Source organism: Triplophysa dalaica, chromosome 17, assembly GCF_015846415.1.
Source record: "Triplophysa dalaica isolate WHDGS20190420 chromosome 17, ASM1584641v1, whole genome shotgun sequence".
Taxonomy (NCBI): domain Eukaryota; kingdom Metazoa; phylum Chordata; class Actinopteri; order Cypriniformes; family Nemacheilidae; genus Triplophysa; species Triplophysa dalaica.
The window spans coordinates 8,256,948-8,274,997 of record NC_079558.1 but is presented as its reverse complement, the minus strand read 5'-3'; the positions used below and the strand labels follow the sequence as shown (position 1 = coordinate 8,274,997).

The following is an 18,050-nucleotide window of genomic DNA, read 5'->3' as shown; positions in this document are numbered from 1 at the left end:
ATTTAGGCACACACATGTTACACATGACAGGATAGTATTTGAAGGTGAAAATATTGGGGCATGATCTTTTTTGCCAAATTGACAGGATTTCACCCCTTTCAAACATATGCATTGATGCACATATGGTCAAAAACAAGTAGTTTGATGCATGCACTCAAGCCACATTGTATATCTCATGGAGTATTTCTTCATATTGGCACATTTTAACTGGCAAATTTCAGCATTCAAAGGCTACACGTTCAAGCTGACCCTAAACAATTGGCAACGTATATCATCATCTGCTTTGATGATATTAGGCCTAACTCTGAGAACCTAGTTGTTGTGGTGTTAAATGTCAGTTAATGTGTTAATCTGAGACAAGTATGATCTTTCTATCTAATGTAACAAAAGGGAAACAGATTTTGACACTAAGTTTCTCTGTCGTCAGATAACATTCCCTCTGCTTTAATTGGCAAATTTTAGCCTACAACGGCTTCTTACTCAAAAGGCTCAGTGGTCCAGGGGTTTTTGCATTGGGTATGTGGCTTGCAGGATGTCGGAATGCATGTTTATCTTTCGATGCAGTTCCCCATACTTTAATTTGCAAATTTCAGCCTTCAGAGGCTTCACGTTCAAGCTATCCTGAAAACAAAAGGCACTCTAATCCAATGCATTGTGTTGTGTCAGGTTGGGGGATTGAGACCCGCCTTTCTTTTCTCGTTCAATAAAGGGGAACCTTATCTGACAGTAACATTCTCCTGTTTTAATGGAAATGTAGTTATATCAGGTTGAAACTCTGGAAACCTACGAGTTGTGGTGTTAAATTGTCAACATGTTATTGTGAGACAAGTTAGAACATTCTATCTAATGGAACACGGGTGGAACAGTATCTGATGGTAACCTTCTCAGCCGTTAGTTATTGTTCACCCTGCCTTAATTGGCAAATTTAAGCCTCCAAAGGCTCCACATTCAAGCTGCCCAGAAGACAAAATGCCCAGTGGTCCAGTGGTTAGTGCATTAACTTTGTGCCTGCAGGTTGTCAGATTGACGCCCAGCTTCCTTTTTTTCTTTCAATACAAGGGATCCTTATCTGACAGCAACATTCTTTGTTGTCAGGATAAGTTCTCCTGCTTTCATGGAAAGTTTAGTGATATCAGATTAAAACTCTAAGAACCCACTTGTTGTTGTGTTAAAAGTAAACATTGCTATTGTGAGTATGAACTTTCTATCTAATGGAACACAGGGGGAACAGTATATGACACCTAATTTCTCACATATCAAATAATATTATATCTGTTTTAATTGGCAAAAATTTGCTTCAAATGATCCACATTCAAACTGCCCAGAAGACAAAAGGTCCTGGTGTCCAGTGGTTAATGCATGCAAACCGAGGCCCAGCTCTCTGTAATTCTCATTCAATATAGGGGAACCTTATTTGACAGAAACATTATTAGCATGCCTATGTAAATATGAATAAATACTTCATGAGACACACAGTTTTGTTTGTGTGGAGGCAATAAACCCATTTTTTTTTACTATATGTTCATCCATGACAACTAAAAATGTTCCTGCCAGATGAGGTTCTTCTGTGTTCAATTAGGAAAAAAGCTCCTGGTCTCAAACCACCAACCTGCCCATGTCTAACGCAAAGCACTTACCACTATACCGGTTGGCATATTGTTAGGGGCCACTTGAAAGTGAAGCCCATCAAAGGTAAACTTTGCCAGCTATTGCGGGGAAAACTGTATCTCACAGCTTAGAATTCTCCTGTCACATGCAGTTCCCCCTGTGTTCCATATGAAGCAGTTTATTGTCATAATGAAATTGATGTGAAACTTTGTGCATCTAAAAAGCAAAAACACAGCCCATCAATATTTGTGTACAATTCAGAAGTTTAACGTTAAACTTAAATTACTTGTTTTTGACTATATATGCATCCGTGAGAACTAAGACATTTGCAGTCAGATGAGGTTCTCCTGTATTTAATGAGGAAAAATAAGGGGGAAGGTTTGGAACTTTCTTTGGTCGATGCCCGCCCAAGACGCTATATGGCTGAAAGGTAAAGCAACCAATCATGTTTCGTTTTGTCATCTTTACGTCATGTTTAGAGGCATGGAAATGTCCCCGCAGTAACAGACCATTGTACATTCCCGTAGCAGCTGTGCAGGCGGTCAGGTTCTTGGAGGCATGGGTTTACACGCAACTACACTACTAACTACAAATGATTCTGATTTAGGGTGACCACCCAATTTACCAAATGTGGGACAGGTAATCCGTTTGTTGGACACCATTGAAAGGTAGCGCGATACTGATATAATATGGAATGTAAACATTTTTATATAATTTTTGGCTTCGGTCGACTGTAATTTGAAATGGCTATGAAGTCAAGTGATGAATAAACTGAGTGATTTATACATGCTCTATGTGTTCGTCCTTTAAGAAGTCTTGCATATCTCATTTGAAGTACATGTTTGCCATTTTATGGGTCACTCAAAACCCTTAAGCGGTAGTTTGGATGAATACCTGTTACAGGACTTTTACTGATTTTTGCTAGGTAATGCATGGTAGGTACAAAAAAAGCCCATAGCTCCACAAAAATAACATCCCTTTACCCTGATCTCAAATAGGTCAACAATGGTTGTGATCTTAAATTCACACAAAAAAATCTTCCTTAAATCAGATTTGGTCTGACTTGAAAATCAAGTTAAAATGACGAAAGCCCTATTTTAGGTGTGGAGCTTCCATGACTCATGCTACATGAAGAACTCGATCCGTTAATGACATGGCTTCTCTAGCAGTTCATGTGATGCAATGCGTAGGTGGTAAGTTGTGTTGTAATGAAAGCTAGAATTTTTCTTGAGTGACACTGCTGAAGCATGAAGCTGGATTCTTGCCACTGCACACACTGTTGCCTTAAGTATGCACATGCTATTTAGCAACGCAACTGACAACTTGCTTGTTTTTGCAAAACCACTTGCAGTGGATACATTTTTGTAATGTAAAAATACGAAATATTCCCAACAATACCTTATTATTTCAGCATTAACTCTTAACTGCAATTGGACTGTTGTAATCAGAGTATATCTTAAAGGGATAGGGATGACAACTTTTTGCCACACCTTCCAATGTCTGGTGACTTGGAACCTACCTATCAACTGTTTTTGCAAAAACAGGCAGTTACTACTACACCTCAACATATTTAGTTAACACTTTACAATCTGTGACCCTGGATCACAAAACCATCTTGCACAGTAATATATTTGTGACAAAAGCCAACAAAACATTGTATGGGTCAATTTTTCTTTTATGCCACAAATCATTAGGATAGGTAAAGATAATGTTCCATGTTCCAAAATGACCGGAAACACACAAACTTTGCTCGCTGCTGCCCGCTCTTTGGGTACAGCTTTCGGGTTGGAAAGCTCATAGAGAGCGATAAAACAAATCTGTTTCTTTTTAGCAACAGCCTGCTACAGCGCCTATGATAGACAATTTCAAAGGTAATTTTCTCAATATTTAGGTTTTTTGCATACTCAGATTCCAGAGTTTTAAATAGTTATATCCCAGCTAAATATTATCCAAACAAACCTTGCATCAATTGAAAACTTGTTTATTCAGCTTTCAGATGATGTATAAATCTCAATTTCGCTCATAAAACTTGTCACACATGATTCTGTTTGTAACTGATGAACAATACTTTGCACTGACCTTTCTAATCAATTTTCCATTGAGAGTTGTATCTGCAACAATTGATGCAAAATTAAAAAAGCACTTTCCTAAGGGTCAGTTGTTAGAGCATGGCTTTAGCAATGCCAGGGTCATAGGTTTGATCCCATGGCTTTGTATACTTAACAAGTGTATAGTATAATGCAATGTAAGTCTCAATGGATAAAAACGTTTGCCAAATGCATAAATGTAATGAAAATGTAAAAAGTTTATGTATATGTTGTAAGTTATCCATATTTACAGTTTAACTTGTCCATTTAAGATATTTTTAAGTTTATATTTAATCTTTGACTTCATCATACACATCCATATGTGGCCTCATCAAAACAAATCAGTCTCCCTATGATTGAGAGGCCCAGTAAACTGAATGCAATAACAATTAATTGCAAAATGTTTGTATAAATTGTTTGATCTATCACTTTCCATTCCCTATTTTGTTAGATATCTACAAAAATACTTTCTATGTGTCCCTTTATACAAATATTAATGTTTGACGGTAATCATAATGCAAAACTTGATACTTATCCAACAATAATTATTGCGTAAATATGAATTATTACCATCAATTTCTCTAAAAATGTAAAAAGATAAAAAACATTATAGGACAAAAATGTATTACTTTAATTTAATTAATATTCTTGAAAAAATAGAAGTAACATTTTTAATGCGTGTGACCCCTAAACGAAGAGTCCCAGAGGGTTAAGAGATAAATAACGAATTACTTTTATAATTGCATAAAAATAGTTCTTTTCAGGAGCTAAAAAGAGAAAAGCAGAGAAAGAAAAGCAAGCTCAAAATAAAGGTATATTCTATGAGGCGTTTAACGTTTTTGATTAAAGATTACAAGTGCAATTGAATTAAAAAATAATAATGGTGTGCACAGATAAATAATATTTAATAAATAAAATTAATAATAATCACTGCAACACTGTGTAATACACTTTTTTATTTTCCTGTTTGATTGCATGGTGACTTTAAAATAAATCTGAAAAATATCCATCACACTCTTAAGTTAAACTCGCATGAAAAAAACTTTTATAATTTACTATAAAAAACTGTGGTAAACATTCAATAAAATGCACTTCTTGTCTAAACTAATCTTTGTTTAAATATGTTTATATACTGTTGTTGCACTTTAAAAGCTTTGCTTAGTATGTTGTACTTAAAAAAACACTTCTACAATACATAAGTATATAAGTTGTTATATTGTTTTATTTTCACTGGTCAAATTTGATTAGATTCAACTTTATTGTCATTACACATGCACAAGTCAACAAAATGTAGTTTTGTCTAACAAGAAGTGCAATAGAAGCAAGTGCAGGATATACAGTACAGTAGTTGGATAAGTGCAGGAAAAAATCTGTATTATGAAGTACTTTACAGATGGGTATTTACAGTGAACATAATAAACATGATGGCTATTACTATTAACAGAAATATACAGATGGGTATATACAATGATAAGTTAGGCTATGGTGAGTAGTAGTGCATTGGATATAGAGTAGTGCAAATAAATTATGGACAGAAGCTACCCAAGTAACAGTGAAGGACAGTCCAGTAGTGCTAAAAACAAAACTTTAGCCATGTGGACATGAGAGAAAACAATCTGTGCACGGGATGAGAGCAGTCCTTAAGAATGGTGCAAGCTCTACGTAGACAGCGTTCCTCCTGGATGTCCTCAATGGCTGGAAGTGGAATCCCTGTGATGCACTGGGCTGTTTTCATAACCCGCTGCAGTGGATTGCGCTATGCAACAGAGCAGCTCCCATACCATACTGTGACACAGTTGGTCAGGATGCTCTCTATTCTGCAGCGATAGAAGTTAACCAGGATAGCCGGGGACAGCTGGTTCTTCTTCAGTGTCCTCAGGAGGAAAAGGCAATGGTGAGCCTTTTTGACCAGGCAGGAGTGGTTGGTTGTCAAGGATATGTCTGGCGAGATGTGGATACCCAGGAACTTGAAGCTGGAGACATGCTCAACAGCCATCTCATTGATGTGGATGTCGTCATGTGTGAATCTGGACAATTTCCTGAAGTCCACAATGAGCTTCTTCGTTTTGGAGGTGTTAAGTAGAAAGGTATTGTCTGTGCACCATATGGCCAAGTGCTGAATCGACACCCTGTGGTAAGTCTCATCGTAGTTGCTGATGACGCCGATCACCGTTGTATCGTCAGCAAAATTGATTATGGAGTTATATCCATTCACAGGCCTACAGTCAGAGGTGAAGATGGAGTAAAGGAAGGGGCTTAGCACACAGCCCTGTGGTACACCAGTGTTGAGTGTGATGGTGGTGGAGCAGATGGAGCCTGATCGAACATGCTGGGGTCTGTTGGTCAGAAAGTCCATAATCCAGTTGCGTAGGAAGGTGTTAACGCCCAGAACTCCAAGTTTAGCTATTTCCTTAATGGGATGACAGTATTGAATGCTCAGCATTCGTGCATAAGTGTTCTTATTGTCAAAGTGTGTGAGTACAGTGTGCAGTGCCATGGACACTACATCCTCTGTGCTCCTATTACTGCGGTAGGCAAACTGTTATGAGTCCAATGTGGATGGCAGAGAGTTCTTCATTTGTACTAGGACAAGCCTCTCAAAGTACTTCATAATAATGGGCGTGAGTGCAACAGGGCGGTAGTCGTTCAGGCAAGTTGGCCTGGAGTGTTTAGGCACTGGTACAATAAAGGTGGATTTAAAGCATCTTGGCACAGTTGCTTGGGCAAGAGACAGGTTGAAAGTCCTAAGTACGCGTCCAGGGATGTTGCCTAGTCCAGCAGCTTTGAGCGCACTGATCCATCTCAGTGCGTTTCAGACATCTATGAAGGAGAGTATGATTGGCGGATGGTCAGCTGAGGGTTTGAGCTTTGTGGGAGTTTCTCTATTGTGTCTCTCAAAGCGAGCATAAAAGTCATTCAGGAAGAGGATCAGTGGCTGCGGGGGCAGGGTGGCTGGGTTTGTAATCACCAATGGCCTGTACGCCCTGCCACATGCACGAGTGTCGGAGTTGGAAAAGTGCTCCTCTATCTTTAGCTTGTAGTGCTTGGCCTCTTTGCGGTGCTATGACAATTTTTACACTATTGGACCCATATTCATGGTCTTGCCTAGCGCCCCGTTGTTGTACCAAATTTCGACTCCATGTGAGATTTTGACTGCCATACTTCTGATTGGTACATTTACATAGGATGCTCCGTGGTGATTGGTCCCTATCTCTAAAGCCTGCCCCCACACATAATTCTAACCTTCTGCTCTAAACGATACTAAAATCTCTTTGTCTCCACAATAAAGCACAGATTGGAAAGAAGCAGCATTGATGTCCGTCACAAGGTTAGTTGTGACACGTTTTTATATTCACTTTCTCTGTTTTTAGGCTAGGTGGTGCTACAATACCAACTAACTTTTTTTCAGAATGTAGCATTATTTAATGATATCTGTAGTAATTGTTCAGGTAGAAATCGTGCTACATATTTCTAAGATTTCTTCTTTCATATTGTGGAGGACTGTAATAACTTCCAAACAAATGTTCGTTTGCTGGGGATTTGCAGACCCTCCTGTCTTAGCAGACATGAGCAAACATTCCTCTAATTTTTGACATACTGGAGTTGGAATGCTTATAATAATTTTCTCGTAGATTCCGTGTCTACCTTACTTTTTCTGCCAAAATACAACAATGGGTGTGGTGGATGTGTTCATGTAAATCTGAAACATACCCGGTGATGTTAGACTTTATGTGCTTATTAGCTACGTTTGAATTTGTACATGAATGTGTTGCTTGGAGTCATGTTATTGCTTGAACTATATTTACATTAAAGTCTATTTTTTTCACTTTATATGTCTCATCTGTCAGATTCTTAAAAAACACAGGGATGATTTTTTTAATTTGATGTGCTGGAAATCTGTGTCTAACTCATTTACTTTTGTATATGTATAATTCTCATCATAATTATAGTTATTTGGTAAAGCAGCATTTTTTGTGAGAGACCAGAGGCAGTCATTTTTGTAACCACAAGATGTCACTTTTTAAAAAATCTGATATTTAAATTAAACTGACTTGATCTGAATCGAACTGGATATTGAAACATTTTTTAGCATGACATAACCATGAATCTTTTTGGGACGTATGTAGAAAGAAGGGATTCTTAGGAAAAGCTGATAACAGTAATAATACAAATACAATTGTTCGGGATTGTTCGGGCCCAGTAAACTGAATGCAATAACAATTAATTGCAAAATGTTTGTATAAATTGTTTGATCTATCACTTTCCATTCCCTATTTTGTTAGATATCTACAAAAATACTTTCTATGTGTCCCTTTATACAAATATTAATGTTTGACGGTAATCATAATGCAAAACTTGATACTTATCCAACAATAATTATTGCGTAAATATGAATTATTACCATCAATTTCTCTAAAAATGTAAAAAGATAAAAAACATTATAGGACAAAAATGTATTACTTTAATTTAATTAATATTCTTGAAAAAATAGAAGTAACATTTTTAATGCGTGTGACCCCTAAACGAAGAGTCCCAGAGGGTTAAGAGATAAATAACGAATTACTTTTATAATTGCATAAAAATAGTTCTTTTCAGGAGCTAAAAAGAGAAAAGCAGAGAAAGAAAAGCAAGCTCAAAATAAAGGTATATTCTATGAGGCGCTTAACGTTTTTGATTAAAGATTACAAGTGCAATTGAATTAAAAAATAATAATGGTGTGCACAGATAAATAATATTTAATAAATAAAATTAATAATAATCACTGCAACACTGTGTAATACACTTTTTCTGTTTGATTGCATGGTGATTTTAAAATAAATCTGAAAAATATCCATCACACTCTTAAGTTAAACTCGCATGAAAAAAACTTTTATAATTTACTATAAAAAACTGTGGTAAACATTCAATAAAATGCACTTCTTGTCTAAACTAATCTTTGTTTAAATATGTTTATATACTGTTGTTGCACTTTAAAAGCTTTGCTTAGTATGTTGTACTTAAAAAAACACTTCTACAATACATAAGTATATAAGTTGTTATATTGTTTTATTTTCACTGGTCAAATTTGATTAGATTCAACTTTATTGTCATTACACATGCACAAGTCAACAAAATGTAGTTTTGTCTAACAAGAAGTGCAATAGAAGCAAGTGCAGGATATACAGTACAGTAGTTGGATAAGTGCAGGAAAAAATCTGTATTATGAAGTACTTTACAGATGGGTATGTACAGTGAACATAATAAACATGATGGCTATTACTATTAACAGAAATATACAGATGGGTATATACAATGATAAGTTAGGCTATGGTGAGTAGTAGTGCATTGGATATAGAGTAGTGCAAATAAATTATGGACAGAAGCTACCCAAGTAACAGTGAAGAACAGTCCAGTAGTGCTAAAAACAAAACTTTAGCCATGTGGACATGAGAGAAAACAATCTGTGCACGGGATGAGAGCAGTCCTTAAGAATGGTGCAAGCTCTACGTAGACAGCGTTCCTCCTGGATGTCCTCAATGGCTGGAAGTGGAATCCCTGTGATGCACTGGGCTGTTTTCATAACCCGCTGCAGTGGATTGCGCTATGCAACAGAGCAGCTCCCATACCATACTGTGACACAGTTGGCCAGGATGCTCTCTATTCTGCAGCGATAGAAGTTAACCAGGATAGCCGGGGACAGCTGGTTCTTCTTCAGTGTCCTCAGGAGGAAAAGGCAATGGTGAGCCTTTTTGACCAGGCAGGAGTGGTTGGTTGTCAAGGATATGTCTGGCGAGATGTGGATACCCAGGAACTTGAAGCTGGAGACATGCTCAACAGCCATCCCATTGATGTGGATGTCGTCATGTGTGAATCTGGACAATTTCCTGAAGTCCACAATGAGCTTCTTCGTTTTGGAGGTGTTAAGTAGAAAGGTATTGTCTGTGCACCATATGGCCAAGTGCTGAATCGACACCCTGTGGTAAGTCTCATCGTAGTTGCTGATGACGCCGATCACCGTTGTATCGTCAGCAAAATTGATTATGGAGTTATATCCATTCACAGGCCTACAGTCAGAGGTGAAGATGGAGTAAAGGAAGGGGCTTAGCACACAGCCCTGTGGTACACCAGTGTTGAGTGTGATGGTGGTGGAGCAGATGGAGCCTGATCGAACATGCTGGGGTCTGTTGGTCAGAAAGTCCATAATCCAGTTGCGTAGGAAGGTGTTAACGCCCAGAACTCCAAGTTTAGCTATTTCCTTAATGGGATGACAGTATTGAATGCTCAGCATTCGTGCATAAGTGTTCTTATTGTCAAAGTGTGTGAGTACAGTGTGCAGTGCCATGGACACTACATCCTCTGTGCTCCTATTACTGCGGTAGGCAAACTGTTATGAGTCCAATGTGGATGGCAGAGAGTTCTTCATTTGTACTAGGACAAGCCTCTCAAAGTACTTCATAATAATGGGCGTGAGTGCAACAGGGCGGTAGTCGTTCAGGCAAGTTGGCCTGGAGTGTTTAGGCACTGGTACAATAAAGGTGGATTTAAAGCATCTTGGCACAGTTGCTTGGGCAAGAGACAGGTTGAAAGTCCTAAGTACGCGTCCAGGGATGTTGCCTAGTCCAGCAGCTTTGAGCGCACTGATCCATCTCAGTGCGTTTCAGACATCTATGGTGGAGAGTATGATTGGCGGATGGTCAGCTGAGGGTTTGAGCTTTGTGGGAGTTTCTCTATTGTGTCTCTCAAAGCGAGCATAAAAGTCATTCAGGAAGAGGATCAGTGGCTGCGGGGGCAGGGTGGCTGGGTTTGTAATCACCAATGGCCTGTACGCCCTGCCACATGCACGAGTGTCGGAGTTGGAAAAGTGCTCCTCTATCTTTAGCTTGTAGTGCTTGGCCTCTTTGCGGTGCTATGACAATTTTTACACTATTGGACCCATATTCATGGTCTTGCCTAGCGCCCCGTTGTTGTACCAAATTTCGACTCCATGTGAGATTTTGACTGCCATACTTCTGATTGGTACATTTACATAGGATGCTCCGTGGTGATTGGTCCCTATCTCTAAAGCCTGCCCCCACACATAATTCTAACCTTCTGCTCTAAACGATACTAAAATCTCTTTGTCTCCACAATAAAGCACAGATTGGAAAGAAGCAGCATTGATGTCCGTCACAAGGTTAGTTGTGACACGTTTCTATATTCACTTTCTCTGTTTTTAGGCTAGGTGGTGCTACAATACCAACTAACTTTTTTTCAGAATGTAGCATTATTTAATGATATCTGTAGTAATTGTTCAGGTAGAAATCGTGCTACATATTTCTAAGATTTCTTCTTTCATATTGTCGAGGACTGTAATAACTTCCAAACAAATGTTCGTTTGCTGGGGATTTGCAGACCCTCCTGTCTTAGCAGACATGAGCAAACATTCCTCTAATTTTTGACATACTGGAGTTGGAATGCTTATAATAGTTTTCTCGTAGATTCCGTGTCTACCTTACTTTTTCTGCCAAAAAACAACAATGGGTGTGGTGGATGTGTTCATGTAAATCTGAAACATACCCGGTGATGTTAGACTTTATGTGCTTTAGTAGTCTATTAGCTACGTTTGAATTTGTACATGAATGTGTTACTTGGAGTCATGTTATTGCTTGAACTATATTTACATTAAAGTCTATTTTTTTCACTTTATATGTCTCATCTGTCAGATTCTTAAAAAACACAGGGATGATTTTTTTAATTTGATGTGCTGGATATCTGTGTCTAACTCATTTACTTTTGTATATGTATAATTCTCATCATAATTATAGTTATTTGGTAAAGCAGCATTTTTTGTGAGAGACCAGAGGCAGTCATTTTTGTAACCACAAGATGTCACTTTTTAAAAAATCTGATATTTAAATTAAACTGACTTGATCTGAATCGAACTGGATATTGAAACATTTTTTAGCATGACATAACCATGAATCTTTTTGGGACGTATGTAGAAAGAAGGGATTCTTAGGAAAAGCTGATAACAGTAATAATACAAATACAATTGTTCGGGATTTGTTTTTAGCATTTTCACAAATAACTAATTTAGATACATTACATAAACGTTTACATTACATTACTTGTGCATATGATATAAAAATGATATATTATAATATTGAATGAAACGACAGGTCATTTTTGGTAAAAAGGTAACACCTTTCCTTAACACGTAAGGAAATAAGAGAAAGGCAAAATTAAACTTATCATTGTCCTACGATTTATACAGGTGTTTGTATAAAAGCAGTGCAAGTAAATGAAACATCCATATTGGCTATTGCTAGTCTTCGCAAAAACAACAAAATCTAAAAGCCTTTTAAAAGTTTAGCTTTGCAAATTACATAATTGAATATACATAATGTTCTATCCAAATGTAGCACATTCCCCTACACGTAGGAAACCATGCAGCAGATTGAAACGCACAAAAAATATAATACTGTATTTTAATGTTAGTCTTTGTTCAGTAGGATCACCTCTTGCGATTTCACTTAATTTGTTAGTGTTTAAGGTATTAAATACAATTTTAAATCAGTACATTTTATTGTATAGATAAATACGTAACATCACTTGAGCGGTTAACAGAAATATAAATATATCTATCAAGACTTTTATTTTGAAAGCCAAGCAAAACGTTCATCGCTCGTTTTGTATATATCTAGTCACGTGGTTTGTGTTTGAGAATGTGTAGTTGATTCAAGCTTAATCTGTCAACAACAGCGCGGTTGGACTTCAGACTGGGGTAAACGACGCCGACTCTCTTAACACTAGTCAGCTTTTAACACCTAAAATGAGAACGTTGTTTAAACGCCTGAATGGGCTTTTAACTCCAGGGCTTTTAAAACATTAATTTGATTGATTTTAAGAGACAACATAGTTGTATAATAAGCGTGTGATCAAAGTCTCGCGGTCGTGATTATTCCAATTACGCCCGATTATTCACTACTAATAATGTCGTTGCTGGAATCGGACGAAAATACCCCTCTCCTCAGAGGCGATACTGAAGGGTAAGTTATCACAATTACTTCATCAACCTTAATCTTGTCCCAAACAACATGCCTCTTTGGGTTGAACTGGTTTTTGTTGTTCTTAAATAACGTCTGAGCTATGTTAAATAATTTAACTCCTAAGAGTGTTGGTTTGCGTGCAAGTGTATTTTTGTCTGTAATGCTAGACATGTATTTTACGTCAAAGTAAATGTGAAAGTATAAAGTAATAATTGACAGCTGTGAAGATCCTACACCAACTTTTATCTTTTGCTGTAATAATTTGCATGAGCTTTGCATGTGTCTTTCGCGTATGTTATGCGTTATTATAATTAATCAAAGCCTAATACTTATGCTTCAGTGCCAGCTGTCAAATTTCTGTATGTTATGTTTATGCGTTATAATGTTTCTTGTACAGGCTTGCGAATGCAGACAGGAGCCGCTGGAGATCCATCAGGGTCATGTACTTCACCATGTTCCTTAGCAGCGTTGGTGAGAAGGAAACATCTCAGACTGCTTTAACCTGTACACGTTTGCTGGAATGTCCAAATTGCTTCTGATATTGTGCATTGTGCAACTGATCTGACATCTCAGTAGTGACAGCAAAAGATAACTGGGAGTCACATGATGTCCCTTTTGAAATTGATTATATTATTTCATCATTTTATAAATTGGCAAATAACAATGAAACTGCATTTTTTTTCACATTTCAAAAATAAATGCATGCGTTTTATAAAATGTAGTAGTGATCGTTATGTCTTTTTTCGTAGGTTTTACGATTGTCATCACGTCCATTTGGCCATTCCTTATGAAAGTAAGTATGCTTCTGCTATTCTCACAAAAAGGCATGACTTCTGAAAATTATATTTTTACACGGTATGACTACCTGAGCTATGATTGGCAAAAAAACTGGAAGTGAAAAAGGGAACTGGTTCCTGCGTAAGAAGCATTTAGTTTTCTAAGAAAGAATGCAAATAAGCATATCACCCTTGTTGTTCTTTAGATAGATGACAACGCGGACGCCAGTTTTCTGGGATGGGTGGTTGCAGCATATAGTTTGGGTCAGATGGTGGCCTCGCCCCTCTTCGGATTATGGTCCAATCACAGGCCTCGGCGGGAGCCTCTTGTCTGCTCTATATTCATCAACGTTTCTGCTAACATCTACTATGCCTATGTCGACCTGCCTGCCTCGCACAACAAAATTCATATGCTCTTGGCTCGCACGTTTGTGGGCTTCGGAGCAGGTAAGTTTATTCAATAAAAAAATCACAGCCATGTAATGTAAGAAATGGTTTTTCGAAAAAGTTTACTATACAGAAAAAATTCAAGCAAGCAGATGCAGCTGGTGAAGTAATGATTTTTGCTGAATTTTGAATAAAAACTCTTAATTTGCAAAAAGTTTTTACACTAACCCTTTTTCGCAAAAATGAAAAACCACCTCAAGCTAATGCGAATATATTGCTCACTTAATTCCTCCAAAAACTCACGTAACCCCACTAGGATAAAGCCAGATTAACATTATTGATCTTGTTACACAGCATCAGAAATTTTGTTATGGTCATTCTTAAATGCCTGAGCAAAATCGTCAAGTATTTCTGTAATTCCTTCTTAGAACTATCACAACTGTTTCCCAAACAGCAGGCCTCCACAAAAGCACTGCATTTATTGTGTTTCGTAATTGTCTGCTTGCACACGTTTTTTTATATATGAAAATTATTATGTTCAGCGGCTTACTTTCTTTATTATGAAGTGATGTTTGACTAGTTGGATGGAAACGCTGCTTATTCGTAAATGTTTTATGCAATATTCCACTTTTGCAAATTTTGATGGAAATCTGGCTACTTGTTTCTGATGCAAACTTCAAAATGCAAAACACCAGAGTGATGGAAACCTGCTTAATGATTATTATTCTGGCTCTGTAGGTAATGTAGCAGTTGTGAGGTCCTATGTGGCAGGTGCCACTTCCCTGAAGGAGAGAACCAGTGCAATGGCTAACATGAGTGCCTGTCAAGCTCTTGGATTTATACTTGGCCCAGGTTTGTAACAAGAAGACAAAAACATTCAAAATATGTGTTTTAGAATCTGTCTGTATGGATGGTTCATTTACAGATATATGTGCAGCTGATGGTGATAAAATGATCTGAAAATTAAAAGATTTTCCTGTGTACATATTTTTTAGCTCTACAGGCTGCATTGTCTTTCATTGGAGAGACTGGCTTTTGTGTGAAGCTCATTCGGCTGCAAGTCAATATGTACACTGCTCCTGCGCTGTTGGCGGCCTGCGTTGGTGTCATTAATATTCTTCTGGTTATCTTAGTCTTGAGGTAATCTTAAACCCAAGGCAACCCAACAACAGTTGTGCTTATACATACATATACAAATATATGTTTTTTCTCAGTGTTTTTGTATTTCAACGTGAACTGCTTTATTCATTTTTAGGGAGCACTTTGTAGATGACAAAGGGAGGGACATCCATTCAATCAACTACAGTCCAGAAGGTATCCTTTTTATTGCTTCCATACTACAGTATTTCCTTTTTAATATGTTATGTATATTTGTTATATGTAGTAAGATTCATCAAGACTATTTTCTCCTCAGATCAAGTACCCGTGGCTCCTGCGGTGGATGGTGATATTGATCAGATCGCAGTGCTGACGTCCAACATCCTTTTCTTTGTTGTTCTCTTTATTTTTGCAGTTTTTGAAACGTAAGTGATCTTCAATCTTATTTTACGACAAACCTCTTATTTAAAGATATTTAGCAAATCACCAATAAAATATTTTTTATTTACAGTATTTCCACACCTCTATCAATGGACATGTTCGCATGGAAAAGAAAAGATGCAATTTTGTATAATGGCATCATATTGGCTGCCATTGGGTTCGAGTCCATCATTGTCTTTCTGGTGGTGAAGGTTGTTTCAGTACGGTAAATTTCAAGTTTAAGATTTCTATTTGAATCTTTCTCAAGTCTCAAGGCTTCCTCAAGGTTTTGTCAGCAATGCAGTGATTTGCATTATAATACTGTACATTACTAAAAGTAAGTTATAATCTCACAGTGGATCTAGCCTTAAATTTCACCTCAAAATAAATACTTTCATCATTTACTCACCCTCTTGTCATTTTAAACTTGTATGAAGAGATTGTGACTTATATTGGTAACCAAACAATGAGTACCACTCTATTGGTGCGTACTTTCTTCAAAATATATTCTTTTGTGTTCTGCAGAAGAAAGAAACATTTCACTTAACTCAGTCTACTTGTTGTTCCAGCTATTGTAAAATTTAGCAAATTCATCTTTGAAGAACTTAATTTTAAATTGTATTCTCATCATTTTGCTGGATCTGACACATACTGTAAATATCGTGTGTCAGCGGTTTATCAGCGGAATGCATGACTTCCTTGTGTTTTTGGAGTAAGCTGTTTTATCAGAATTCAGATCAAACTGGTCTTTTGTTTTTTTCAGGATAGGGGATCGACCTCTGCTTCTCGGAGGCTTGATTGTTATATTTGCAGGATTCTTTTTTTTGTTGCCTTGGGGAAATCAATATCCTCAGATCCAGTGGACAGGTAACTTAACATACCATCATTTTTAAGGATAAGCATACATTTATGAAACTGAGTTTTTTTACCTTATTTTAATTATAAACAGATATTGATAATAACACTATACCAGCATTAAGACTGGCACCCACCCCTGCATCTAATGCCTCTGTGGAGCCCACTGGATGTCCTTCTGATCAGACCTGGTGCTTGTTTACCCCCGTAATTCATCTTGCACAGTACATCATTTCTGACATCCTGATAGGAGTGGGTTATCCGACATGCAACGTCATGTCCTACACTTTATACTCGAAGATAGTGGGCCCCAAACCTCAGGTACAATACAAACATTTAGGGACGGTTTCCCAGACAGGGATTATCATAAACCAGGACTAGGCCTTAGTTAAATTGGGATATTTAAGTTGTTTAAAAAAACATACCTTACAAAAAACATTACTGATGAGCATCTCGTCACAATGACAATGATCTTTTTTAAGATATGTCAGTGTAATTTGTTTTCAAACAAGACACCTTTGACATTTAAATTGGACTGGGACTAATTTTAGGCCCTGTCTGGGAAACCACCCCTAAGCCTTTCAGATGATAGTTTTTCATGATTAATTATATTTGATGCCATTTATATTCTCCATTTTGCAGGGAGTTTACATGGGTTGGCTCACAGCATCAGGAAGTGGTGCACGGACCCTTGGGCCTGTGTTTGTTTCTTATGTGTACACCATCCTGGGACCCCGTTGGGCCTTTAGTATCATTTGTGCAATAGTACTAGCCGCTGTCATTCTCCTCAGTGCAATGTATAAACGACTCATTGCCTTCTCTGTACGCCATGGAAGGATAGAGGACTGACTGGTGCTTCAACCAACTACCGACAGTCAACTAGAAGAAAAGCCAATATTGTATTTATATTTCTTTTATAGACATTTGTGTCAAATGCTTTATAAGCATAATGGTGATTCAGATGGGGTTTCTGTGTGAAAATACTGTGTATTTCAACTAAAGTTCACATTATTACCTTCACTTTGATTATAACTACTAATTGAGCAGCCTGGATGGAACCGCTGCCCTGAGTTATAATGGTTGAAAGTTTTAAAACCTCAACGTAGGGTGGAAATAATTCAGGTTCATGTGAACAGCTGTGTTCAATATTTGGCTGCCCTGAGGGTTTTTAAGCTTGTGATTTTAAAGTTAATTTTTTTTTTTTTAAGCTAATGCATTACAGATTGTTTTGACAAATATTTTTTTATTTTACTATTCATTTCAACTATATGCACTGTTGAAAGAAGTTCAAAACATGTTGTTTTTAATAACACTATGCATATTGATCACAAGTCAATAAGCATTACTCTACATTCTGATGAAAAGTCAAATCTCCTAAAGCGTGACAGTATATCACTGACGATTATTATCCTCATTTCTGTCCCAACAGTTTTCCAAGTTTTTTTTTTTGGTGGTTGTTAAAGCAGAATATGGATGTCTTAAACTGATAGTAAATTGTACCTGTTATTGAGATGTCTTAATTTTTTTAATACTTCATATACTACATATTCTATACTTCATTAAACTATTATTTTTGTTTAAGGATTTTTTTCTTCATTAGGGATGTGAATAGGACATCCAGTTTATAAATTGAGATCAAAGTTACTGTATTCACAACTGATTAACGATAACAACTACTGAGTTATAGTCGCAAATTACTGCTGCATTGTTACATTTTCGAGTAAAAGAGAATATTGAAAGAGAAACATTAAGGGTGTGGACTGTTTTATTTCCTCTTCGAATTCAATGGATCTAAAAAAGTTGTTTCATTT

General features: G+C 37.1%; 1 protein-coding gene across 1 annotated transcript; it reads left to right on the top strand.

Moving 5' to 3' along the window:
* Positions 1–12,292: 12,292 nt before the first annotated feature.
* Positions 12,293–17,984, top strand: mfsd8 (major facilitator superfamily domain containing 8). Its single transcript, XM_056770916.1, has 12 exons — positions 12,293–12,703; positions 13,101–13,174; positions 13,453–13,496; positions 13,686–13,926; positions 14,605–14,718; positions 14,862–15,006; positions 15,122–15,180; positions 15,281–15,389; positions 15,476–15,610; positions 16,148–16,251; positions 16,334–16,560; positions 16,882–17,984. Exons 1-12 carry the CDS (start codon positions 12,648–12,650, stop codon positions 17,086–17,088), a joined length of 1,515 nt encoding a protein of 504 aa, XP_056626894.1. The 5' UTR covers positions 12,293–12,647; the 3' UTR covers positions 17,089–17,984.
* The last annotated feature ends 66 nt before the right edge of the window (positions 17,985–18,050 follow it).

Coding starts and splice junctions, on each gene's coding strand:
- mfsd8 (XM_056770916.1), top strand. CDS start 12,648: ATGTCGTTGCTGGAATCGGACGAAAATACCCCTCTCCTCAGAGGCGAT. Junction 12,704..13,100: donor CTCAGAGGCGATACTGAAGG/GTAAGTTATCAC, acceptor TTTCTTGTACAG/GCTTGCGAATGCAGACAGGA. Junction 16,252..16,333: donor TCCTCAGATCCAGTGGACAG/GTAACTTAACAT, acceptor AATTATAAACAG/ATATTGATAATAACACTATA.